Source organism: Zingiber officinale, chromosome 2A, assembly GCF_018446385.1.
Source record: "Zingiber officinale cultivar Zhangliang chromosome 2A, Zo_v1.1, whole genome shotgun sequence".
Classification (NCBI taxonomy): Eukaryota; Viridiplantae; Streptophyta; class Magnoliopsida; order Zingiberales; family Zingiberaceae; genus Zingiber; species Zingiber officinale.
Genome location: NC_055988.1, coordinates 98,222,385 through 98,248,719, shown reverse-complemented (window position 1 = coordinate 98,248,719; position 26,335 = coordinate 98,222,385). Strand labels below are relative to the sequence as shown.

General features: G+C 44.5%; 1 protein-coding gene across 1 annotated transcript; it reads right to left on the bottom strand.

The window, feature by feature from the left end:
* Positions 1–20,401: 20,401 nt before the first annotated feature.
* Positions 20,402–21,657, bottom strand: LOC122039826 (desiccation-related protein PCC13-62-like). The gene is made up of 3 exons (XM_042599260.1): positions 21,287–21,657; positions 20,993–21,218; positions 20,402–20,912 (listed from the first exon to the last, which is right to left on the bottom strand). The coding sequence occupies exons 1-3, from the start codon at positions 21,622–21,624 to the stop codon at positions 20,535–20,537; spliced, it is 942 nt and encodes a 313-aa protein (XP_042455194.1). The 5' UTR covers positions 21,625–21,657; the 3' UTR covers positions 20,402–20,534.
* Positions 21,658–26,335: the final 4,678 nt, after the last annotated feature.

The window sequence follows — 26,335 nt, the reverse complement described above, 5'->3', positions numbered from 1 at the left end:
AAAACCTCTTTGAGGTGAGGCGCGAAGCAAAAGATGGTTAATCGGAATGGAGAAGGCAAACAAGCGACGTCTGCGCGCTAAGCGGCTGCTCAGTCGCATGATGAAAGACATTAAAGATAGGTCATGTCTGGCATAGCGAGGTTCCGAGCGGAAGAGTTTTAAAGAACACAGTCGTGATGGGGGAAAAATTTCTTGCTAAAATAAAAAGTGAAAGGAACAGAAGATTATCTATTATGCAAGCCAAAAAAGTCATTACAGAGATAAGCCGGGTCGAACGGCGGGAATACAAAAAAGTTTATAAAAACGCTCTTCACACATCAAAATCAAAAAGAGCGTCGGGGATGGTGTCCATCACGCTCGCTAGATCCTCGGGGGGGATGGTCAGCTCGGCGGGCAGGTGACCTTTGGTCTTCAGATAGCCCACCGCCACCTTGATCGCCTCCTCGAACGTGAGGGATATCTTGTCAGTGAACTTCTCTCCGAAGTCTTCCGAGCGGAGGAACGCCTTCCTCACTTCGTCCGAGCGGGCCGACTCCCCCTCTTTGTATTCCTTGAGCGTGGCATGAGCGGCGTCACTGGCGGCTTGAAGCTCTTTCAAGTCTCCATCGAATCTTTGAAGATCTGCCGAGCGGCTCTCCTTCTCGGTGGTCAACAAGGCGTCCAAGTCTTTGATGCGTTGCTCCAGCCCCCTGATCTCCACCTTCATCCGGTCCATATCATCGATGGCCTGGATCTTCCGGGTAGTCGCTGTCTTGATATCTTTATCTCGTTGCTTGATCATCGCTTCAAGCCGGACGACCTTGCTCGCCAAATCGTTAGCCCTTTTTCGTTCGGCGTCCAGTAGTTTTTTGGCCTTCTCCAGAGCGGCTGTCGACTGTCCGTTGCCCCCCGCAGCTTTTTTTAACTCGTCCTCTAGTTCGGCCAACCGATCGCTAATAGCGATCTGCTCCACCCAGTTCTGCCAGCAAATGTGCGCAGGTTAAAAACATAATTCGAATATGCCAACCAAGAAAAGGAGCGAACATACCCCGGTGGCCTGTTGTAGGTTGCTGTCACCAAGCTGCCCGGGGGTCATCTTGGCTATTCGACGCCGAGCATCTATCCAAGCTTGTGCAAGAGGGCCCGTCAGAGTAATCTGCTGCTCGGGGACCACTGGCCGATCAGCAGCAGCCATGTACGCCTCTGAGGGGAGGCGCAGAATGGTCTTTATTAAATTCGGGCCGCTCGGCTCGCTCTGAGAAGTACCGGCCTTGCTGGTGGACGAAGAAGGAAGCTCGCCCAGACGCCTGATACGGCGCAAAGTTCTTGAAGGGCTGGAGGGTGGCACCTCCGAGCTGGCCCTCGGAGAACCCTGAGGGGTCGGGGTACTTTCTAGGGAAATCATACCGGACAGCACCAGTACATCTGTGCCCCGCTCGGGTTGTGGCTCGTCAAATGTAGAGGCAGGTGCGGAATCCGGTCGTTGACGTTTCCGAGTGCGTAGCGGCACATCATCGGCCGAGCGGTCCTCCACCACAGCTTCGGTAGGAGGTTCTATGCCGCCCGCGGCCTCATCAGGAGGAGCGGGGACGTCTGAAGCTTCAGGGACAGTTGGTGTCCCCGCACCTTCTCCGCCGGCCGGATCAGCCGGAACAAGGCCCCGTTCGGCGGCCTCCTTGTTCGTCACCGCCTCAATCTGAGCGGCCTTCAATTTGAGCCTCTCGGTAGCTTTGGCGCGCCACATGACTTCAGCTACAGGAGCAGAAAATAAATCAGTTAGAACATAATAAAGGGGGAGATAAGGGAACTTACTCATGCTACAGGGCAGATCGGCTGGGGTAGAAAACAAGCCGAATATATGCATTACTCCCGGAAGGAGCATCTTGTCAATATGATAGCGCTGACCGACTAGTCGTTCGGCTGCATAGAGATAGTCCGAGTCGCCTCTAAACTTGCCGAGCTCCGGTTGCGCGGGCATGGCCGTCTGCCACTTGGTGCGGAAAGTTGGCCGCTCGGGAAAACGTATATAGAAAAAATGCTCCTTCCAATGTTTGTTGGAGCTCGGCATGTGATCAAAAAGGACGAAGCCTATCCTAGACTGGAAAACAAAGGTACCCCACTCGGCTTGCTTGGGATAGTAGAAGTAGTGGAAAATTTTTGGGGTTAAGGGGATGCCGTTCAGTTTGAACAAAACTATCACTCCGCTCAGCAGCCTAATAGAGTTAGGAACCACTTGGCCGAGCGGAATGCGAAAATAGTTGCAAACTTCTAAGAAAAACTTAGGGGGTGGAAAACGCAGTCCGGCCAGGAATTGGTCTCGGAAGAAAAGAACAGTGTCGGACGGTGGTTCATGAGGCCGATCGGCCGGCGTGGCTAGCACTATTTGATGGTCGGTCGGCAGGTCGTAAGTCCGAACGAGACGCAATGCGTCTTCCTCGTCAAAACGGCTCTCCATGGTCGTATACCACAGACCCGGAGCGCCGCCGGCCGACTGCGAGGTGCTGGTCATGATCGAAAGACAAGAATGCGGGATAAAAAAGGAGGGTTCAAGCAGAGAATGGAGGGAAACCAACTGAGGGGGACGAATAACAGGAAGAAGAAAACGTCGAGAGCAAAAAAAAAAGGGGGTCTTACAAGCGAGGGAGATGGTCAGAAGAAGCCGTGTGGTCGCCGGAAAGCTTGAGCACAAGGTTGCCGGCGAAAGAAGGAGCAGCAAGGTGTTTGGAAATGAGGAGGATGAAATGCGGCGAGGAACATGGGTCGGGAGCTTTATATAGACGGCCGCCATTATTGTCCACCGTCCGATCCAGGTCACGGATACCCAGATCATCATCCAGCCGTTCATTTCGAACGGCGGTTGTCCCATTGGAAGTGACGCCACCGCCATACGCTGACAAGCGCACGATCGCCACATGTCAACGGGATACTGGCCGCATTTAATGAGCTCCCCTTATCGTGCGCAGTGCACGTGATAAATAGTGGGGGGGAGCATTGGACATGGATTCCGAGAGAAGCACAAGGCACGGACAAGACACTGCCGAACGGATGAGTATCCCTATGCCTGGCCGAGCGGACTAATGCAAGGGTCATTGCTCAGTCAAGACACTGCCGAACGGATGAGTATCCCTATGCCTGGCCGAGCGGACTAATGCAAGGGTCATTGCTCAGTCAGATCGGCAGTCCAGTCAGTCGGACTTCGCCTCCTTCGACTAGACTCGAGGGGGAGGCAAGTGATCCGGTGGTAAGAATCCGGAACCCTCAACGCCACGGGGAGGTCAAAGGGCCCAGTGGCTCGCCGGAGAAGGATGAGCCGACCGGATTTGGAAGGAAGAAAGGGACATCTGGTAGTAAAAGGCACCCTGGTAAGAACCAGGGTTCCGACGCTCAATGAAACAGTACATAATGACCGAGCGGAGGGATGTGCCGCCCGGCCGACGCAGGGAATTAAGGCCGTCCGGACGCCGTTCTTCGCCCGGTCGGCCGGACGGACGCCCCGGCCGGGCGGTGGGTAAAGGGAGGGAACACCCACTGACAGCCGTCAATTCGCATGGCTACGTCATACTCCTAGTATGGTAACGGGGTGTCCTGTTGTCCCATCGAAGGCATGCTCGGACTGTAGCAGTATGGTGTCAGGTAAGCTCTCTGACAAGTGCATACCGAAGTATGGGTTGCTGACACGTCTACACCTCGGTGAACGTGCATTAGTTCTCTCCTCGCTCTATAAATAGAGCCTCTTACTTCGCCGCAGGTACGCGCAAGAAACATCTCTGGAGCCACCCTTTTACACTGTTTGCTTGCCTGACTTGAGCGTCGGAGGGTCGCCGCCGGGAACCTTTCCCGGCCCGACTCCTGTGCAGGTTCGCCGGAGCTTCGCGTGACCCGACGGAGGCCTATGTCATCGACTAGAAGCGCGCCACGTGCCCAGCGTCCTTTGGTTCGGCGATTCGGACAGGATCATATGTGTTGCTCTGCTTTGGCAGATTCAACAACAACATGCGATCGAGGTAGTGGTAGGTATCACGGCATGGTAGGCATTACGAGTTGACGCGTTTTAGATCTAATCTAAACGATGATGCGTATCATATACTCGATAGATCTAATCTAATCGAAGAGTGCATCATGTGCACGATTTAGATCTAATCTAATCGCTAGGCACTAATTAATTACTTAAACATGCATCATATATACACAAGCAATTAATTAAATTTTGTGATTATGTCATGGCCCTACTACGATCTTCTCAAGCCAATGAGAAGATCGGATGGTCAACCTAAGGTCAATAGCTTCTCAAGCTCCTTCCTTTTGACCACCTTGTGTTGCTCGCGCCTTCCTTTTTAACTCCGTCTCGAGTGGATCTTCCACCGCTCTAATTTTGTACATTACAATTTTAGAAACTCGAGTTACATTCGAGTCTAAATCTAATTTACAACAAGAATAAAATAGAAGGCACGACGCGCAGGTCGCGAATCAAAATACAGCACACACATCACATGACGGCACGCAGGCCGTATTATGAATTACAACACAAATCCAATCACATTGGATCTTTTTGGGCCATGACTATCACAAAATTAATATATAATTCAAAATTATATATTTTCATAATTTTCTGTAATTTTTTTATAATTTTTACAATTTTATGAGTAATTTTTTCCCGGCGGTCCCGTTTAGCGTTTTCGGGCGCAATCGCGGAACGAATCCCCTTGCGGGGCCAGGGGCAGCGCCCCTACCCGCGATCTAACCATCGCGAGGGTTCCTTTGCGATCTAACAGTGCCTAAGCCTGCTGTCCCAAAAAATTTTGGGGCGAAACTTTGCCGTTTTGGAAAATTCTTCTTGGTAGTTGAAACCTACAAGTGCCGAAACACTTGTGTTTAGCTTCTACGAGAAAAATACCCATAAAAACTCTAAAAACCATAAAATTACAGATTATCACATAACTGAATTTTTTTCATAAAAACAAAAACTAAACTCGTACAAGCTTCGCACGTGGCTCTGATACCACTATTGGGTTTTTCGGGCCGCGAAAACCGCTTTTTCGCGTCGCGGAAACCCCGAAACCCCCTAGCCATTGGATCCGTGCGAAGAAAAATTTCGGAAAATACGAATACAAGTTTCAAACGATGATCTACAGTAGATCTACTAAGTAAAAACATTTTATACCTTCGATGCGTGCCCTCGCAAATCCCGCTCGTCAAACGGTATGCCAGATCTCGAAGTTGTCAACGTAGACAACTCTCTAGTGATATCCACACGAACAAGAAGTGTTCTCTAACACTCAAGGATGGAGAAGAAGAGCACCACAAGTGTGCTAGCACTTTCTAGGGCTCTCGGATGGGATTGGAAAGAAAAATAGAAAAGATGAAATACAAGAGCACTCTTCTTCTTCTTCTTCTATGTGACAATCACTCTATTTTCTTTCATGAAACTCAAAACCTCTCACCTTGTTTCTTCCTTGAAACTCACGGCCAAGGAAGAGGAGAGGGAGAGGAGAATAGCTAGAGGAATGAATTGAAGAGGAGAGGGAGAGGAGAATAGCTAGAGGAAGGAGATGAAATGAATGACACTCATGAATGAAAATTCATTCCCCTTCATTCACTTGTGTGGTCGTCCACATGAGTAACTCCCACTCATTTAATGTGGCCGGCCACATTAATGGGAATGGAGGCTTGTAACCTCCATGATGTGGCATACCATGATGATGTGGAGCATCATCATTGGTCCACATCTTGCCATCTCACTAATGATGTGGCAATTAGTCAAGTCAAACTTGACTCTTTCTCTTCCTCTCAAGTCAAGTCAAACTTGACCAAATCTCTTCCATGGTTGATCTAATCTAACCATTTGATTGAAGTCAACTTAATATAATGAATCTAATTCATTAAATTAAGTTGATTTAATGAGTTATAATCTAAATTAGACTCATTGAATACATGAATCAACTTAAGTCCAACTCAATTATCCCAATTAGGATTACTCTTAATCCAATTTGATTCATCAAATGAATCTAATCCTATTGGTTCATCCTATGAACCTAATCTCCATCCACTTGTTCTTTGTGTGTGACCCAATAGGTTCTTGTAACGTTGGCAATGTTTCTAAACTCCTTTAGAAACATAAGCAATGAGCGGCATCTAGCAATACATCATTGCTACCCAAGTTACAAGAAATGTTGAGATCCAACATCACCTTGTGACTACTAATTGTGACTCCTCACAATATATGACATTGTCCTTCTATCCTAGACATCTAGATTGATCAATGTGAGACATAAACCGTGTCATCCTCTAATCAATCTAAATCTTGAACTCCAAGTAGACTCACTCGATCAAATGAGCTCAACATCTCATGTTGACTCATTTGGGCATGGCCATGCACTTCGTGGTCTAACTCTATCAAGAATACCGATGTCGCTCCCGTCATATGGGAGGGATAGATCCCATCTACATCACTCACATCCCTCTGCATAATTCGTTATATACCCAGTAATCGCCTTTATAGTCCACCCAGTTACGGGTGACGTTTGATGAAACCAAAGTACATAACTCCTTATGTAGGGAACCATAGTGACTTCAGGTCTAAGGACTAGTAGTCATACTAATAGCCACATGAGAAAGTATATGACACTCATATAACGATCCATGATACTTTCTCATGGCTGGTCATTCAGTATACATTCTCTAATGTATACCCATGTGTCAACTTGATATCTCTATATCCATGACTTGTGAGATTAAGTCATCGAGTTGACCTACATGCTAGTCTTATTGCATTAACATTGTCCCTGAATGTTAATACTCGACTAGGAATGATTATGAGTAGTGTTCCCTATATCATCTCACTATCGGTTCAACTAACCGATTGATATAGGTGAGAACCGTCTACTCAAGGACGTTATTATACTTAGTTTATTTGGCACCAATACAAGTAAGCATAATAACCAAAAACCAAATGCCTTTATTTATATAGAATATGATACAACAAGTCCAAAATACAATCATCAAATGATTGGCTCTAAGGCTCTAGCTAACAGGTGACTCATCCACAATGGCTAGGCCACATTAGTGCACCCCCGGTGACCCTTGGCCTACAAATCTAACTTTTTTAACCTTGGTTAGTTTCTCCTTACCTTTAAATGGCTTTCCCTTGCCATTTATTGGTTTCTCCTTACTATAGTCATATGCAACCCTAGCATAAGACTTTCCCTTAGCCTTAGAGACACTAGATCGGTATCCCTAACCCGATCTATCATTGTTGGGTCTTTGGCTACCCAACACCATACCTAAACCCTTAGATCCAATATTGAATCTTTCTAGGGTTTTCTCCAACTTATCAAGCTTTGCCTTCAAAGCTTGATTTTTCCTTTCTAGGTTCCTAACCCTAGAATCAACATATCCACCATGGACATTCCTAGACCTACCCACTTTTCTAGGCATATGTCTCCCCTTCTTGGGATTAATGCCTTGGGTCTCCCTAGGTCTATTGTTTCTAGATTTTTCATGCATAGATTTCCTAGGGGTTTGACCGACAATTACCCTACTTCTATCAAGATATCTAAATCCAAAATTTTTCATTGCTACATGATGATAATCATTATTTTTCCTAACATGCATGGAGGAATTTAAATTTGACTTTAAATTTAAATTAGGGCTTACCTTACCCTTTACCTTTGGAGCTCCCCCTTGATATGAGCCTCCATTCTTCCTCCACTTCTTTTCCTCCTTCTTCAAATGTGCCAACTTTTTGATCTCTTTCTTCTTTGGGCATTTGGTGTGGTAATGACCCCGCTCACCACACGTGAAGCACACTATGTGCTTTTTCTCCTTCTTCTTCCTACAACTCAAATTAGATTCAAAATAAATTGAATTGAGTTTAGGAGATACCTTCTTCTTACCCATAGGACATCTACTTTTGTAGTGTCCCTTTTCATTGCACCCGAAGCATATTATATGGTCTTTTGACTTCACTTCGGTGGAGGTGCTTGCTAGGTTGATTTCCAAGACTTCTTCTTCTTCTTCACTTGTCTTGGATTGTTCTTCAACCTTTGAGGATGTCTCCTCATCCACACTAGTGGATGACATTTCTTCATCCTTCTCCTCTTTCTCCTCGGAAGTTGAGTGCTCTTCACCTTCCGGTTGCTCCTCCTCTACTTGAGCTTCTTCATCCATTTCTTCGGATTTTTCTTCTTCTTGTGTAGGCATAGGTTCTTCCCATTGAGCCTTCTTTATCTTGCTCCACAAATCGTGAGCATTCTCGTATTTACCTACAAGGCTCATTACGTCATTAGGCAAAATATCAATTAATATAGATATTACCTTGTCGTTTGCCTTTGACCGAGAGGTTTGCTCCTCCGTCCAATGTCGTGGGCGGAGCTTCTTCCCTTTCTTGTCCTTTGGGACTTCGAACGGCTCTTTGACCACCATCATGGTGTCCCAATCCGTGTTGAAGAAGATCTCCATCTTCATCATCCAATATGTGATGTCTCATAAGTCTCTACCTTCAAGCTTTGGCGGTTCAATTAAGCCGACCATCTTTGCTTCCTTAGCGGTTAGTCCAATGGAGAGCGGTCTCGCTCTAATACCACTTGTTGGGGATTGGTGACCGGCTTGAAGGGGGGTTGGATAGACGGCGCCCCCAAATCCTCGCTTCTTTCTACAACGTTAGTGCGCAAGCGGAAATGCAAACAAAGCAAGTAGAAAGCTAAATACTAAAGGAAAGAATGCAAACCAAGCTACACGATCATTTACGTGGTTCGGAGATAAAGCTCCTACTCCACGGCTGCCCGTAAGGTGGACGATCCCTATCCGTCGGTGGATTACTCCCCGGAAGACCTCCGGCTAGCTCAAACCTCCTTGTGGGTGGAGAAACCTCACCACAAACTCACCAAGACCTCTTGGACACAAGGGAAACTCTTGAGCACTTGTAGACTACTAATTAGACCTTAACCAAGTCTAATTTCGTTAGGGATAACCAAGCTTTCAAGCCTTGGTTATATAGGTCGCGGGTTGAAAACCCCGCCTACCAGTCGACTGCCAAAACATGCAGTCGACTGCCCTTTGTGGAAATTCGACCGTTACATCCCAACGACTCGATTCCACACTAACCGAGCGAACAGAGACATTCTGTTCGCTACCAGTCAACTGCACCAGTCGACTGCTAAAACATGCAGTCGACTGCTACAGTACTGCTACAATAGCGCTACAGTACTGCTACAGTAAAATCCTAAAACTAGGATTTTACTCCGAGTACAATCTCTCATGCACCCGTACCCTCACCCTTATGACTCATTTGACGCTTCATTTGCAGCTTTGACCTCTTGCCTTCAAGCCTACTTCCTTTGGCTCTCGTCCCTCGGATGCATTCAAGCCCGCGGCTCGTCCCCAATGTCATCTTTCGCGTATGCCTCGAAGTCGCTTCCCTCGGCCCTTGTCCTCGCTGCCTTGTCCACGGTCCCTCGGATGCTCCATCATTCACTGGACCCGAAGCCATCAACCTGAGTCACATGTGTATCCTGCAGTCCTGCATAACTCAAGTACACATATCAAATACAAGGGTGAACCTAACTTAAACCCTTTGCCCAAACACCAAAACACATGGTCTCGCGGACCATTGGGATTGCTCCAACATGACCGACTCGTCACTCTGAGTTGATAGCATTGTTACGATCCTTGGGCTCCGGACCACCTCCTTCATCATCCCAGTAAACTAGGCGTTATTGTATTTTCATCATGACTATAGTATAATGACTGTAGTATAACTTGAGTTATTGACTTTTACTTCATATATTACCTTGTCATAAATAGACTAGGATTTTTAAATTACAAAATTATTTTAAAAAATTGTCTTTAAAATTCTTGGGTAAAACTTTTTATATTTCTCAAAATTCCCTAGTTTTAGAATTTTTAAAAATCAGTTTAGCCTTAGAATAGGTCAATCCCTTAGAAAGCATATTCCTATAGATCTAAGGTTTGAGCATCTCACCAACAAACCAGGACTACCTTGTTTGTAAATTGCTAAACTTAGAAAGGGGTGAGATATATAGGCAGATTGCCTGGACTTAAAGATGCTTATATCAGTGAATTAGCATAAGTCTGGATGTTAAAAACTAAACAAATATTAATCATGTTAAGTATTTTGGTTTAGTCAAACACTAACTGAATACAATCAACTTAACCTGACTAACCAAGTGAAAGTTGCTATCATCTGATAGTTAGTAACTAACTAATGGTTAGACAGTTAAGGTATTTTTAATGTTAGGTAAGGGGGAAGATTAACTCAAAATTATTTTCATACTTAGTAAAACTATTTGTAACAAAATTATTTTCTTTTCTGTAAAAATGTTTTGTAAAAATTATTTTTGAGCATAATTGTTTTTAAATTGCCTTAATTTTACAAACTTTTTTTTTTTAAATTGGATTTTGTTTTTGATAAATGTTTTGAAAATTACTTTAATTTTACAAACTTATTTTTAAAATTTGAACTTGTTTTTGATAAATGTTTTGAAAATTACTTTAATTTTATAAATTTATTTTTGAAAATTGACTTTTATAAACTTATGTTTGGAAATTGCATTAATTTTGTAAGCTTGTTTTTGAAAATTACTCTGAAAATTAATTTAATTTTGCAAACTTATTTTAACTTACAAAGTTAGTCAATTTTTACCTTAATATTTTGTAAAATTATTTTAGAAAATATTTTTAAAATCATTTTAGATGTTGAAAATTGTGTTTGATATCGAAAGTTTAAAGCTTATATTTTTGCCTTAAACGACCTTTTCAAAAAAAATTTCCACTAACTTATTTTTCTAAGTTAACTCCCCTAGGTCAACCTGAAAATTTTATTTTCTGTTGTCAAATTTGTTTCCTTTTATTTTGCCATTTTTCTTTACTTATTTATACTTGCTATTTTTGATGAATGCCAAAGGGGGAGGGTTAAGTGGTTTAAGTTAGTTAGCAACAAAAACATAAAACAAGACTAACTTAAAAACCATATTGTTGATTATAATTGCTTACTTTCAGCATTTTTTTTCACTAACTTAACTCAGGTTGTCATTGCATCAAAAGGGGGAGTTTGTTGGTGCGGTTAGTACTAACGGTTTAACTCAGATTTTGATGAATGATAAAGTATGTTAAGTTAGTTTCGTTGTGATCTAACATTTTTGACTAAGTGTGCAGGAGAAGCCCAGCTTGGTCGACGGACTGACCGGATAGCAGGCACGAAGCTCAGCTAGATCGACGGGCTGACATGATAGCTGGCACAAAGTCTAACTAGGTCAACGAACTGACCTGATAGCTGGCACGAAGTCCAGACAAGTCAGCGGGCTGACGGGATGTCTGGCATGAAGTCCAGCTAGGTCGACAGGATAACTTGATAGCTGGCATGAAGTCTAGACAGGTCGACGGGCTGACCTGATGTCTGGAAGGTAAGTTAAGGTAAGTCACTGGAGGGGAGTGACTTAGTGAGGATGCATTCCCAGTTAGGGAACTTAGGCGTCGATCCAACTTATAATCATTTCGGGAATCTAAGTTGAGATCGTGACTAAATTCCGATCTCGGTGAGATGAAATCTAATTACTACTCTGTTTTACTATATTTGTGCTAACTTTTGTTGTGCAGGGTAATTTAACTTTTATTTTACCTCGGACTAACATTTTCTTGTAGGAAAAAAATTTCTAGAAAATGGTGGTCCGGGCGCCCGGAACTGGTCCGAGCGCCCGAAAGGCAAAAAAACTTATCTCGTCGTAATGTGGAGTGTGCTGATTGGCAGGGCCGACGTCAAGGTCTGGGCACCCGGAAGGGATCCAAGCACCCGGAGCACTCCTATATAAGGAGTCTACCTCTAGAGCTGAAGATACAACTGCTTCCTGCGACTACTCTATTGCGCTCTGCTCCTGCGATACGACGACGCTTCTCCGACAACTTGTGGCTCAAGTTTATTTTATTGTTGTCAGTATTTTATTTTTAATAGTTCCTGTACTTACTATTGTAATCCTGTTCGCAAGCTATTAGTAATTGCCCAACAAAAGTACTCGACGAGTGGGGGCCTTGGAGTAGGAGTCGATGAAGGCTTCGAACCAAGTAAAACTGGTTTGTGTTAGCGTTGTGATTTTTATTTTCCGCTATATACTCACTTCAAATTTTCGATCACTATTCACCCCCCCCCTTTAGAGACTTCTACGATCCAACAGTTGGACGTGAGAGCAAGCTCACTTATAACTCGAGCTGGAGTGAGAGTCTGAAATCCCGATCGAGAGGTCGTTGGGCGTGAGAACAAGCTCACTTATAACTCGCGCTAGGGTGAGAGTCTGAAGGCGTGAGAACATGCTCACTTATAACTCGCGCTGGGGTGAGAGTTTGGAATCGCGACCGAGAGGTCGTTGGTTGTGAGAGCAAGCTCACTTATAACTCACGTTGGGGTGAAAGTCTGGAGGCGGGAGAGCATGCTCACTTATAACTCGCACTAGGGCGAGAGTCTGGAATCTCGACCGCGAGGTCGTTGGGCGTGAGAGCATGCTCACTTATAACTCACACTAGGGCGAGAGTCTGGAGGCATAAGAGTATGCTCACTTATAAGTCGCACTAGGGTGAGAGTCTAAAGGTGTGATAGCATGTTCACTTATAACTCGCACTGGGGTGAGAGTCTAGAGGCGTGAGACCATGCTCACTTATAACTTGCACTGGGACGAGAGTCTGGAATCTCGACCAAGAAGTGACCTGGAGGCCTAACTAGGAAGAAATCTAGAGGTCTGACTGAGAAGTGATCTAGAGGCCTGACTAGGAAGCAATCTGGAGGCCTAATCAAGAAGTGATCTGGAGGCCTGACCAGAACTTCATCTGGAGACCTGACCAAGAATTTATCTAGAGACCTGACCAGGAATTGATCTAGAGGTCTGACCAGGACTTGATCTAGAGACCTGAACAAGAATTGATCTGGAGACCTAACCAGGAATTGATTTGGAGGTCTGACCAAGACTTTATCTGGAGACCTGACCAGGAATTGATCTGGAGGTCTGACTAGGACTTTATCTAGAGACCTGACCAGGAATTGATCTGGAGACCTGACTAGGAATTGATCTGGAGGTCTGACCAGGACTTTATTTGGAGACCTGACCAGGAATTGATCTGGAGGTATGACTAGGACTTTATCTGGAGACCTGACCAGGAATTGATCTAGAGGCATGACTAGTACTTGATCTGGAGACCTGACTAGGGATTGATCTGGAGGTTTGACCAGGACTTTATTTGGAGACTTGATCAGGAATTGATTTGGAGGTCTGACCAGGACTTGATCTGGAGACCTGACCAGGGATTGATCTGGAGGCCTGACCAGGAAGTGGTTTGGACGAGCAACATTTGTGGCTTGAAGGGATTATGCTCAGGTACTTCGTCTAATGCTCCTGCGACCACAAAGTGCAATGCATAAGGCTTTAGTCAAATTTAAATCTTACTCTGATTTCGAGGAGGAGTAAAGGCACCGAATTTTGATCAACACTTCCCGCTGTCTTCTTCTTCGTTTCCTGAGGTCGTCGCATGGAATTTTCAGTCCTCGAGGCATGGTTTTCACAAGGTAGGGCGTTCCTATTCGCATATCCCCCCTCCCATCATTTTGCTGTCACTTCCATCATAAATGCTCTTTCATAGGGAGATGACACGTGCCCCATGAACTTTACTCGTCATAATGTATGACATACACCTTTTGCACACTACCCCAAATCACTTCCGCTTCTCGATCTGATGGCTGACTTGTGCTACGTCGTTTCAGTTGTTTGGTTCGTTTCCCAATGTTTCCTAAGGGTTTTGATTTAAAACACCTAAAGGTTGTCCATCGTTCTTCCTTACCGCTTCGTCTTCCTTCGACCTTTCTTTTTCTTCGTGCTTTCGCTTGCTCGCCTTCTTCTTCGTGCCTCTCCAAGTACTCTTCCTTCTTCATCTTCCATTCCTTCTTTTGATCCTATAATAGCCGGCGAGATGGAAGTACCCTGGTACTCGTACTTTCGTTCCGACTTGTACAGGAGTAATTTTAGGTCAATTCATTCTAGTTTGCAATTTTCCGAAGCCTACAAGCTCCGCCCTCCGGGGCCCGATGATCATCCTTCTTCTCCTCTTGCTGATTTTGTGACCTTTTTTAAGGATCAGCTTCTTGACAGTCTTCATTTTCCCGTATATTCTTTCTTCTCTTCTGTAACCCAGTACTTCGGCATTCCACTATCATAATTCGCCCCCAATGCCTTCTGCGCTATGTGTGGAATGGTAATCCTTTGCTGCTTATATCAAATCCCCTTGACTCGGTAGATTTTCTACCATTTTTATGCGCTCAAACTCTCGGAACCAGGTGTTTTTATGATGCAATCCCGGGTCAGGTACAAGTTTTTCAAGGAAATACCTTCCTCTAACAAGGGTTGGAAGTCTCGATTCTTCTATGTCTAGTTACCCAAGTTCGTGTCTTGGCCTGCTAAGTGGTGTTACACCCTTCCACCTCCCTCTAAGCTGCGTGACCACCAACATCAGCCAGACTGCCTCACAGCTTCAGAGAAACTGGAGGGAGTGTAGCTTCGGCTTTCCTTCATATTGCGAGAGAGTATGTTATACACTTTCGGGCTTAGCCCTGTCCGGGCGCCTGTAGGCGCTCATTTTGGTAAGATCCAATGTCTCCCCTTTGAGGTCTTCGCTAACTGAGGTATCTTCTTTTTGTTTTCAAGAAGCCGTTATGTTTCTCACTTGTGCCCTCGACTCTTCTAAGTTGCCAAGCAATATTCTGAAGAAGCGGAGCCAAGAGATTTTAACGGGCCGGGAGGTTCCTCAAGCCCTTCAGGCCAGCGCCTCAGCGGAGGCTATCTCGCAACAATCTGGGGACCTTGAGGCTCAGGAAACTGAATCCCTCCTCACCGAGATGACCGTCGGTGAGAGGGTTCCCTCTCCAGCCCCTGAAAAGAATTTACACCTCCAGCGCAAGAGGAAGCAAGTTATCCCGTCAGTCTAAGCTTCGCCATCGAGGCCTCCCCTCTCGCAAGCCTCCTCCAAGGCGAAAACCCCTACTCGGTCGACCCCTTCTCCGTCCATAAAGTCTTTGACTTCTACTCCCGTTCCTGTCTTCATCCCAAAGCAAACCAACTCTCGAGCGGGAGACCAGCCCAGGGACTCCGCTACCCCCTCTCTTCAACCTTCTGCTCCAACTTTGGCACCTGCTTCTTCTTCCTGCCCCAAGGAGCGCCTCAAGAGCAAGTATGTCTTCACCTCCTCCTTCCAGCTGCTGTCTCTACAAGTGTTGGGCCCCATTCTTCTGTTAGCGCCTCTCCCCTCTGTAGTCAGGTGCATTTCCATGGGGCCCTGGCTGACTCATGGAAAACTACTACCGACCAAAGTTTGGAAGGCCCGTAACTGGAGTTAGCCAACCTGTTCTCATAACAGCTAGTATCGATGAATTTTTTTCTTTCTTTTTCATACCCTTGAGATAATGTTAATGCTAATCCTCCCCTGCTCTCGACAGGCCTATGCCCTAGGACTTATCATATCTCAATATGTGGCTGGTCTGCAGTGAGAGAATGAGTCTTTGAGGGCCTTTGGGAGCTGGAATCTCCCACGACCACTAGTCGCGTTTTTAATCTAACTGCCCTCAATATCCTGATGCAGTCATATCTTCAGACTGTTGAGGAGCAGACCCAGGTCGCCAGGGGCATGGCTCAGGTGGAGTTAGAGAGGGTACAGACCTTGCAGACCGCCCCTAAAAATGAGTGAGTCCAAACTCAAGTCTGAGGGACTGAGGCGTGCCTAGATTTTGGCCGATCTGGAAGAGAAGGAAGCAGAGGTGACTACCCTCTCTCTGTGGCTGCGGGAGCTGCAAGAGACCCACACTGCTCTAGAGAAGGATCTGGCGATCAAGAAGGTATATTTGTCTTCTAGCATCGATCAAGAAGCCGCCCTTCAAAAGTAGTGGGAGGTAAGCATGGCTACACTTAAGTCTCTCCAGGAAGACCTCTCTAAGGCCAAGGACGAAGCTACCACTACACATCAAGAGCTAGCCATGGTCCAAGCCGATGCAGACAAGGCCAAGGACGAGTTAAAAAACTATCAAGCTAGTGAGGCTGCTCGTCTAGAAGCTCACAAGGCCACCTTCCTTGCTTCCAAATAATTTGGAGCCAAGACATACAGTCTCACCGACCGAATGGTTTGTTATGGTGGTGCGAGGGCCTTGCTGTAGCTCTGTGAGAAAGGTTACCTCCGGTCATCCCCTCCTGACGACTTCTTGGACAGGGGTCGCCTTCTCTGAGAGCTTCCCGATGATGCGTTTCCTTCTTTTGATGATTAGATTGTGCTAATCTTATACCCTTCTCTTCTAAGGATGTAAACTTTGGTTTGAAAATTATGAAAGGCATGTGTCTAGGCAAACTATCCTTGTGCAATGTATTATTCACTTAGTACGTTCACTTATAGTCCACACTACTTCCCACTCAATATATTCAAGTAATTTGTTAAGTGTTCACCCTTCTTATAGGTGCTTAGTACTTAACATCTATGTAGGTGTCAAGGCATGCGATTGATCTGATCCTTTTACCTGACCGGGTATCTATCTTGACCAGCCTGTTTAATGTCCCGACCGAGTTTGGTGATTGGGCTACCCGATCAATCGCTTTGCCTGACCAGTCTACTCCAGGGCTCCCGACCATGTTTTGCACGATCTGGCTACTCTCCTAGTCACGAGCCATGATACTCAAGAGTCTCCTCATAGGACTGAGAGGGAGCCAATGTAGCATCTCCTATTCCCGAAGCCACAGCAAACCTTTACCCCCCCCCCCCTCGTGTCTCTCACCTCCGTTTTTTCTGATACACCCCCTTGGCACAGTTTTCTAGGAAGATCCTATGACCATCATCTCTTTTAAGTCTATGGCTGATTCCAGCTACCTTAGGCACGGACCGTCTAATGGGCACTGATGACAAGGCCTTATGTACCCCCCTTGACAGCTATAAATATCCTTCCCTTTCCGTTTTACTGAACTTTTCGTCTCCAAAGTAAGCCTTCCTCTTGTTTTTGGTACCTACTGTGCTCTGACCCTTGTATTTCGTGTTTGTACCCTCTCATGGATTCCCCTGCACCTACCTATGCCCCCAGAGTTTCGACCTTCACCGACGTGGATCTGGACGATATTCGCTTCTCATATGAAATCCTCATGGCCATGCATATCATCATACCTTCTGAGGTTCACAGGGTCTCTTCCCCTTAGGAAGGGTATGTGACTTTTTTCAAAGAGAAGTTTGTTGCCGCCTTCGCCTTCCAATTCACCCTTTCTTCTCTGAAGTGAGTCATTATTTCTGCACCCCTCTTTGTCAACTTATCCCCAATTCTATGAGGATCTTGTGTGGGTTTGTCCTACTCTGTGAAGTGTGTGACATATCCTGGACTCCCAACTTATTCCACTACTTCTTTACCCCTCGCTGTCATAGTGAGAGCCTCTTCCGTCTCCAGGCCTGCCTCAAACTACCTTCTTTGTTCCCCTCCCATCCTCAGACTCGGAATGGAAAGAGAAATATTTTTTCCTATATTTCCCCTTGGTCGTGGAGTGGCCTATCCAATGGTGCTCAGCTCTTCTTTTGGTTCCACATCTAGGGGATTTTCTATAGACCCTGACTTTACGGAGGCCTCCACGCAACTGGTATGTTGGTGCTTAGACCTACTCAGGCTGCTAACAGACGACGTGTTGTTTCTGTTCAGGCTGAGTCGCATCCCCTCAGAGCTACCACATTCGTTAGGTAAGGCTTACCCTGCCCTAACTTGCCTTCGTCATCCTACTCTAATTTTGGCGCTCTTCTTGTAGCAAATACTCTGGCTCGAGCAACCCTGATCAAGCTTCTTCCCCTGAGCGAGTTGGAAACAAATCACCGAGGACGCATAATACTGGATAGGAGGGGTCTCTCGCATTCTGCTCCCCTTCCCATAGGGGTGACTGCCTCAACTACTCCTCATCCGATCGCCCGAGCAACCCCGCACGTTCACTTTGCTCCTGAGCCTTCAAGGCACGCTCCCCCCGTGCCTCCTGCTCGTCATTCCTGACCTCCATCAGAGGAGTCAGATTCAGATGAGCGACCGCTTTCGTGACGGACCATATGCCGACCTATGGGACTCGACCTGATATCCGAGGCCCAAACTAGCCTCTACTTCCGTTCTAGATCCCCCACTCCCGAGCGATCCTGTTAGGCCACCCCAAACCAAGACTAGAGCTGAGCGAGTGAAGACTCCTATTGTTAAAGAAGAAATTGACCTGAGGCGGTAATTTAGACCAATGCCCCAGTCAGACCTTCTCCCCCTTGACTGACCACTTCTTCTCAATCCGACCCTTCCATTCAACTTGAGCTTGCCCCTTCTTCCTCTGGCCCTTCTACTCAACCAGGATCGGCTTATACCCAACCTGGTCTCTCTACTCAACTAGGATCTACTTCCAACTAGTTGGGCCCACTGTTCCCATAGACGGTGCCAAATTGATCCTGTCCAGAATCTGAGTCTGATGAAAGCTGGATGAGTTGTTGCTGGCGTTGATGAAGAGGCGACTAGGACACCCTTCGCGTATACGTCTATAAAAACAGACCCCCACGTGGTACTGACGGACAACGATGACTGAACCGGTAATACTTGAGCTCTGATCACACTCAGACAAGCACACAGAACGTTAGAGGCCAGAAACCAGGGAAAAAGTCCCCGGAGCAAGCCCTCCGACGCTCAAGTCAGGTACTTTTTTCCCAGAAGAACAGTGTACGAAGGAAAAAGAAAAGTAGAAGACAAGTGCAAATGTGTGAGAGAGCGTACCTGCGCAAGGGAGAGGACCTCCCTTTTTATATGACACTGCGTATCTCTGGAGCCTGACTGATGTCAGGGAATGTTGGGTGTCAGGACTTGTCTGGTGATGGAGGACGTGTGACACCCTTTTGTGGGCTGGAAGAAGGTTCTATTTGCAGATGACCTTAGACCGTTGGAATATTCCCTAACATACAGTAGTTATTCTCTTACAGACGGTTATGATTCCCTGATCTTGTTGTCATATAACACTCTGTGTCCCGATCGGGTATGAATAGGAGATGCTCGAGATGGTCGGTAGTTGGCCTATTGGAAGAACCAGGCCTGAATATAGCCGAGCTGTGGAAACCCGACCAGTCGGAACAGGTCAGACATCACCCTAACTGTCCACCATGTCTCAGACCTGGATGTCTCAGATCTAGAGTCCTGGTCTATGAGAACCCGACCGGGAACCATGTTGCTGATGTCGTCAGACGATCGTACCTCTTCTTTCCCTAACTGCTGACTGGCACATTGCCTTGACCTTTGATTGTTACGTCTCCTTGACTTCTGACTATCACGTCCCCTTGACATCTGACTGTCACGCCCCCTTGACTTTTGGCTGTCACACCCCCTTGACTTCTGACTGTCACGTCTCCTTGACGTCCCCTTGACTTTTGACTGTCATGTCTCCTTGACTTTTGATTGTCGCATCTCCTTGACTTCTGACTACTCGACTATATCAGACTCTACCATTATGTACCGTATCAATAGTGATGATATATTTATTGTCTTAGAGTTATTTTTAGAATATATGTTACTATCTTTATATTTATTTGTGCTAGCATAGGGTTAACATGTTTAACTGAATGTGTGGCATATCTATAGAAAGTTTTGATGCTTGCCCCTTTGAGCCTAGAAAGATATAGATTATGTTAACTACTACTGTACTAGTATAAGTCCTGGTGGGAATAGTGATGATATTTCTATTGTCTTAGGGTTATTTAAGAATTTGTGTTACTATCTTTATGTTTATTTGCACTAGCATATGTATTATGTATTAACATGTTTAAATGAATATGTGGCATAGATGAATGTTATGTGTTAACAACATGTTTGTTATAAACTATTTGTTAATTTATTTGATGGATTGTATGTAGTATGATTGAACAATATTGATTAGATTTAATCGTATGAATGGTAAATGAAAATATAGTTATCATTTAATTTTGTAAATCAAATAAGATTAATATTGAATTAATCATGAATTACATACAAAAGTTATGGATAATTACTAAATAATGTATTTATCTATATTAGATTATAACTACTAAGAATATCATACTTACCTTTAAAAAAGAGAAAAATTAAATGGAAATAACTACAAAATATAAAACCCTAAGATACTGTAAAGTTAAGGAACGAGAAAAGTTTGAGACAGTCAATTAGATTATGGAAGAATCTATTGGTGGTTCTACCATAATTAGATTATGGAAAAACCTATTCTCTAGTAGAAGACGAAGAAGAGTGGATGGAAGAGCAGAAGGGAATCCTCCGGGAACGACGGAGAGTTGCAGAAGACGAGGAAGACGAAGTTGACGATTGACTTTCGTTTGTCCGTTGACTTTTTCTGATCATTTGCGTTTTTGCCTCTTTTACAAATTTATGTTAAAATAAAGCCCAAATATATTGCTTGAGATCCACACTCACACATAATCTCGAAGATTACAACGCGAGTACACACATAATCTCATAGATGCCATTATTATTCAATCCGAGCTATATCACTCTCTTCTCAAGGAGATGCCAAGAATGCCCTTGCGATTTTCCCACCCCCGCCTTTAGGGAGGAACCCTCCGGGCACATGCTCACTCCCAGTCCCATACACCACCCGGAGCACCTCTGCCGGAGTTCGCTGGTAGCCGAGGGAATCCTCGTTGGCCGACAGTATGTTGGTGGACAGCCTTGCCTCGGCCCCCAGCTCCCGCGGCACCAGCAGCCCTTCGTCCCTGACGCCGCACATCGCCAGCCGGTTCCTCAGCTCCGATATCCGATCCGTGAACTCCGCCACCGTGATATTGTACGGCGCCACCAGCTCGTGCTTGCGCTGATACAGAATCGCCCTTATGATCGCATCTTGCCCAGCTTCCACGGCCAACAATCCCGCCAAAAGCTGCGCAAATTTGCATTTACAAACAGTTAAGCTATAATATATATAAATTAAGCCGTTCGACGATCGATCTCTAGGATTACCCTCTTGGCGACGAAGCCATTGGTGTTGGGGTTTGCGCCGACGTAGGCGACCAAGCCCATGTAGGGAATCACGTAGGAGGCGAGGAGGTAATTGAGAGTGTCGGCGTAGGGATCAAATGGAGGATTCAGATGGCATCCCAAAGCATTGTCCATTATGTTCGCGAAGTTGTGAGCGCTCAAATCGAGCTGAGGCCTCGGGAACCCTCCGACGGTGCTCTTGATCGCCCTTCATATATCAGTTACGATACGCGATCGATCAGCTAGTTCAGAGTGAATAATTTAACCAATATATACCTCAAATGGCCGACTTCTTGGTAGCCAAACTCCTCGACGATGAGCCTTGTGGTCGCGTCGAGGTTGGCCTTCCTCGCGCCGATCGGCGGCGGCCCGCCCATGGCCAGCTCCGGCGCGACGGAGTCGAGCCCGCGGCCGAGGGCGCCGAACAGGAAGAAGTCACACTCCGTGTGCTCCAGGTTCAGCGCGAACTGCAGCAGATCCCTGTCCAGGGGGAACACCGGGGCCCCGATTGCCGGCGACTCACATGCTGGATTTCTGCCTACTCCGGTCACAGTCGCGACCGCGGCTGTGGAGAGGAGGAACAGAGACAAGACACGGACCGCCACGAAAGCCATGCCGATCGATCGAGCTCCAAGCAATCGACTCTGATGCACGAGATCAAGAGGGTTCCATGGCTTATATATAGCTGAGGAATCTCCCAATCACTCTCTCACCAGCTGTTTAGATGAAAAAAAAAATCAATCTTGGTGAAGTTTCATCACGAATGATGTAACTGAAGTGAACACGCACGAAACATTATTTTTTTCTGCACGAAAGACCAGCTGTCGGATCTTGAGTGAGTGAACCGGGGGTATGCTCCAGTAGAAGTATCCCAGTTATCATTCAAATATTTATTATTTGATTCCCAATTAGGAGGGATTTGTAAAAAAAAAATTCTCTAAATGAGACTTGAAATTAAGAGATATTAAGTTTACGGTGGAAAATTTCATAGAACTAAATCGTTCATCCCAAATTCAATCTTACCTGACCTGATTATTTTATTTTATTTTATTTTTTTGAGTGAGTGAATGGCCACATTTCAGTGTAGTTTTAAAATGAAACCTCTGTGAATGTCTGAGGATATATGGAAAGTTTAGTGGATGGAAGTTGAATGAGGAACCACCGGATTTATTGATCATTATTAAAAAAGGTAGATGTTAATGTTCGGCAACTCCATCTGCTCAAATATATGTCTCACACATGGTCACTGACTGGACATTGTTTACAAACACAGGCTAATCTTTAGTGGAATGAGTTTTTTTTGGATGAGAAAAGAAAAGGAAAGGAGAAAGAAGAACGCCAATTAATACAATATTTTGAAATTCATCCATTATCTCTTAGTTTCAGTTACTAATGGTGGTGTCTCGAAGCAGGAAGAAAACGACTAAGACCATAGCTAGGTCGTCCTGTACTGTCTAAAGTAGTTAGTTAATCATTGAGACTTGATTGCTAGAATGCTCAGCAAAAATAATTCAATGGACTATCCTGCCATCGTACTCCATCTAGGACTGTACCTCTAATGATGTTCAGATCTTTTTGAATCATGAATGATTTGTCTTTCAGCCACGAGCTTGATGGTCGAGTTGAAGTCGGATTAGGTTTGGATGGAACTCATTACGTAGACAAGGTGATTAATAGCATTGGGTTAATTTAGTAAAAATGTTTAAAGAATTGGAGCTTCAAATCCTAAGAGGCATATGTCCTCGGATAAAAATTCCTTTCATCTTTTAATTACTTACGAATGACTATAAATCGACTTCATAATTTATCTTACTTTTCATAACTTAAAAGCGAGCCCTAAAAAATGTCTGGATCGTAATCACCCATTTAAAAAATTGGAGCTTGTATAGCCCCGCCCCTCTGTTTCCCTCCTTGTGTGACACCATTATCTCTTCCCTTGCCGACCCCGCGGGTCATATGATCTCAGGGTCGAGCCCATTATCTCTTCCCTTGCCGACCCCGCGGGTCATCTGATCTCAGGGTCGAGCCCATTATCTCTTCCCTTGCCGACCCCATGAGTTGGTATGTGACAGTAGTTGTCACAATGAGATCTTAGGATCGAGCTTCGGGGCAACGGAGGAATAAATCTCCTATCTCCGTATTACACCCTGGCTACTACATGCCCGTTCGGATGCTACGATTTATTTCTCTCGTGATGACCTTAGGTCAAGTGCGACGGAAGGGCTGAGACGAGCGTTTCAATTTTTTTTTTTGTCACAATTATCTCTTCCCTTGCCTATATTCTCGACATTTTTTTTTTCATTCTGCTTGCACGCGTCATGCAAGTGCCACCGACCTCTCTCTTCTGATATCGCACTCTTTTTCTTTTCTGTAATTTTGATTTTCTTATTTATTCTCTTAAATATTTAATTACTGTATCATACTTATGGGACACCTCTGTTTTTTGTTTTTTTTTTGTTTTTTTATTTTTTTTATCTGTAACGGTAAATTATATTTAAAGTCGTTCATGACTTACACGGTACAATTTAAAAATTAAAAGACATGCGTTTAGATTTGTGTACGCATCCTCTCAATATTTATATTGAGGCACTCTTTTTATGTTACATTTATTATGAATTTATCAAATTAAATAGATCATACATGGTATATTCAAGTGACGAACTTTATTGAGCATGCTTTCTTAATGAAATCACAGTTGATAGCATGTCCACCATGGTCCGGAATGTGTGGCTGATGTGTAGCCAACTTCTAACCTTGTCCCATAGAGGTTTGGTGATGGAACAGTTGAAAAGAGGTGGTCTGATGTTTCGTCTGTCCGTTGGAACAACGAACAAGTCATGCAAGCATCATATGACAATCTTTCCTTGGTGCGCATTCTGTTATTCGCAAGCTGCCAAATGATAAATTGGTGCTTCAGCATGATATATAGCTTCCATACTATTGGTGCAGTGGAGATCGACAAGAGGGGGGTGAATTGCTGAAAACAAAAATAAAATATATCCTACTCGTACTTTCAACTCAATTAGTGCAATAGTGATAAAATAGTAAAGCAATAAAAACTAAATACAGAAAAACAGAGAAGACCGGGATTTAACCTGGTTACAACCAAGAAGGTTATTAATCCAGGACAATAGAAAAAGCGCAGTAAGAAAGATCTCCTTCTCTGAAGGCGGAGAAGCCTTTTACACTTTGGAAGCTCACTAGTTGCTTAGGAATTGCTTACAAATTGATTACTTGAGTTGTTGTTAAATTCTTAGCTCCAGGGGCCTTTTTATAGCTCCTGAAAATTCTATCCCGAGGGTCCAAGGCGCCTCCAGCTCGATGAGTGGATAGAATTCTATTCGGTGCTCGAACGGTCATTCTGACCTGGCTCAAGGCGCCTTCAACAAGCAATGAAGGCGCCTTCAATGTTCAAGGCGCCTTCAATGCTTGTTTAAGGCGCCTTCAAGCTACAGTAACTTCTGCTACAGTAACTTCCTGCTACAGTAACTTCCAACCTCTTTTGATTCCTTTTCTTTTTCACTTTGGCTTCAGAAGCTCCGTTCTTTTGGGTAATTGCGGCCAACCGGAATAGGGCTCACCCGAACCCAATTCCCGGCCTTCTCCTCGAGCAGCCTTCCGTCCCAGCTTACGTCCCTCGAACGCCGCGCACGCTCTTCACGCCCACCGGAGTACTCTTCCGCAGCTCTCTCGTCCTTCGGACGCACCGAGCCCGTCGGCTCCCTTCCCGTGCCGTCCTTCTCGCTAGCTACGTCTTTCGCTTGACTTCCTGTGCTCCTAAGCTCCTGCACACTCAGACACAGGGATCAAACACAGCAGCACCTAACCAACTTGGTTGATCACATCAAAACTACCACGGGGTCCAACAATCTCTCCCTTTTTGATGTGCATCAACCCAAGTTTAAGTTAGGGTAAAAATAGACATAAACAGTAATTTTAAAGAAAAATTACTAAACTAACAAGTTAAGAATAATTTTTGCAATTAGTAAAATTGCAACACAAAAAAAATTTTAAGTTTTTCTAACTCCCCCTAAACTTGTACTTTCTCTCTCCCTTTGATCACAGCAAAATGGGGTCCTAATTAGAGGGAACTATTAAAAAAAATATTCTAAGTAAATGAATTTTCAAACAGAACTTTCCAGAAAAATATTTCTACCTAAAATGAATTTTTTTAAAAAATTCTAAGTTAAAAGACTTTTTTAAAAAAATTCCAAGTAAATGAACTTTTAGAATTTTCCAGAAAAAAGTATTTCTAAAAATAAACAAAATTTTCAAAAATGTTTGATTAAACTTTCAAAGTATTATTTAATTCTAATTTTTAAATATTTTTTCAGAAAGTTAATTAAACCTTTCATTTCAATATTTCAGCTTCCAGGTCGTGGCGAGGCACTAGGCCTTCTTGGTTATTGGAGCAACAACCACTTCCTTGACAAAGCCTTCATAAAGAAATTTACTGTTTAATTTTCTTCTCTAAAAGCGCTAAGTCTAATATTTCAACTTAGATCAAATATTATGATTTTTAAATTTCCATTTTAACTTCTCATAATTTCTCAATTCACAGTTTTTTATAATTGTAGCAAAAAATATTGAGCATGCAGAAAATTGTACATTTTCTAGTGTTAGTTTGTCAAAATCTCTTAATTGACAAATTATGTCTTTTAACTCAATATTCTTTAATAGTTTTTCAGTTTTTACTTCAAAATATTCTTTCGATAAAATAATTTGTAATTTACGAAAACCTTTCGGCAATATTTCAATTGAATCAATTAATTTGCCAAGAGGTGGAGACCATACCTGACTTACCTTGTCGGCGGTTGATTCTCCCCCTATTACGTTGTTTTCGTCTTCTGATGTTTCTCCCCCTTCATCGATGCTCATTTGTGATGAGCATTCTATGTCTTCAAGTTGGAGTTTGGTTACTGGTTCTGTCTTGGCACTTACCTCGGTTTCGGACTCTTCTGACGTCGGGTCAGTGTCCATCGAGGAGTCGGATTCAACTTCAATTTGTTCTTCGTGGAGTCTTAAGAACTTTTCCCAAAGTTCTTTCGCACTTCGGTAGTCGCCAACTTTAACGAGATCTTCATCTGGTAGTACGCTTAGAAGATGAAATTCAGCCCGAGCGTTTGCCATAGACTCGTCACGTTGGTTATTGGTCCAGAGGTGCATCTCGAGTTCTTCTCCATTCGTGGTCTTTGGTGCTTCATAACCAAATTTCATTATTAATAAAATATTTAAATCTTTGTTAAGATATACCTCCATCCGGTGTTTCCACGTCGCGAAGTTTCCGTCGAATTTCGGGGGATCAATATTCGCTCCGGCCATCGT

Coding starts and splice junctions, on each gene's coding strand:
- LOC122039826 (XM_042599260.1), bottom strand. CDS start 21,624: ATGGCTTTCGTGGCGGTCCGTGTCTTGTCTCTGTTCCTCCTCTCCACA. Junction 21,219..21,286: donor CAAGAAGTCGGCCATTTGAG/GTATATATTGGT, acceptor TGATATATGAAG/GGCGATCAAGAGCACCGTCG. Junction 20,913..20,992: donor ATGGCTTCGTCGCCAAGAGG/GTAATCCTAGAG, acceptor AAATTTGCGCAG/CTTTTGGCGGGATTGTTGGC.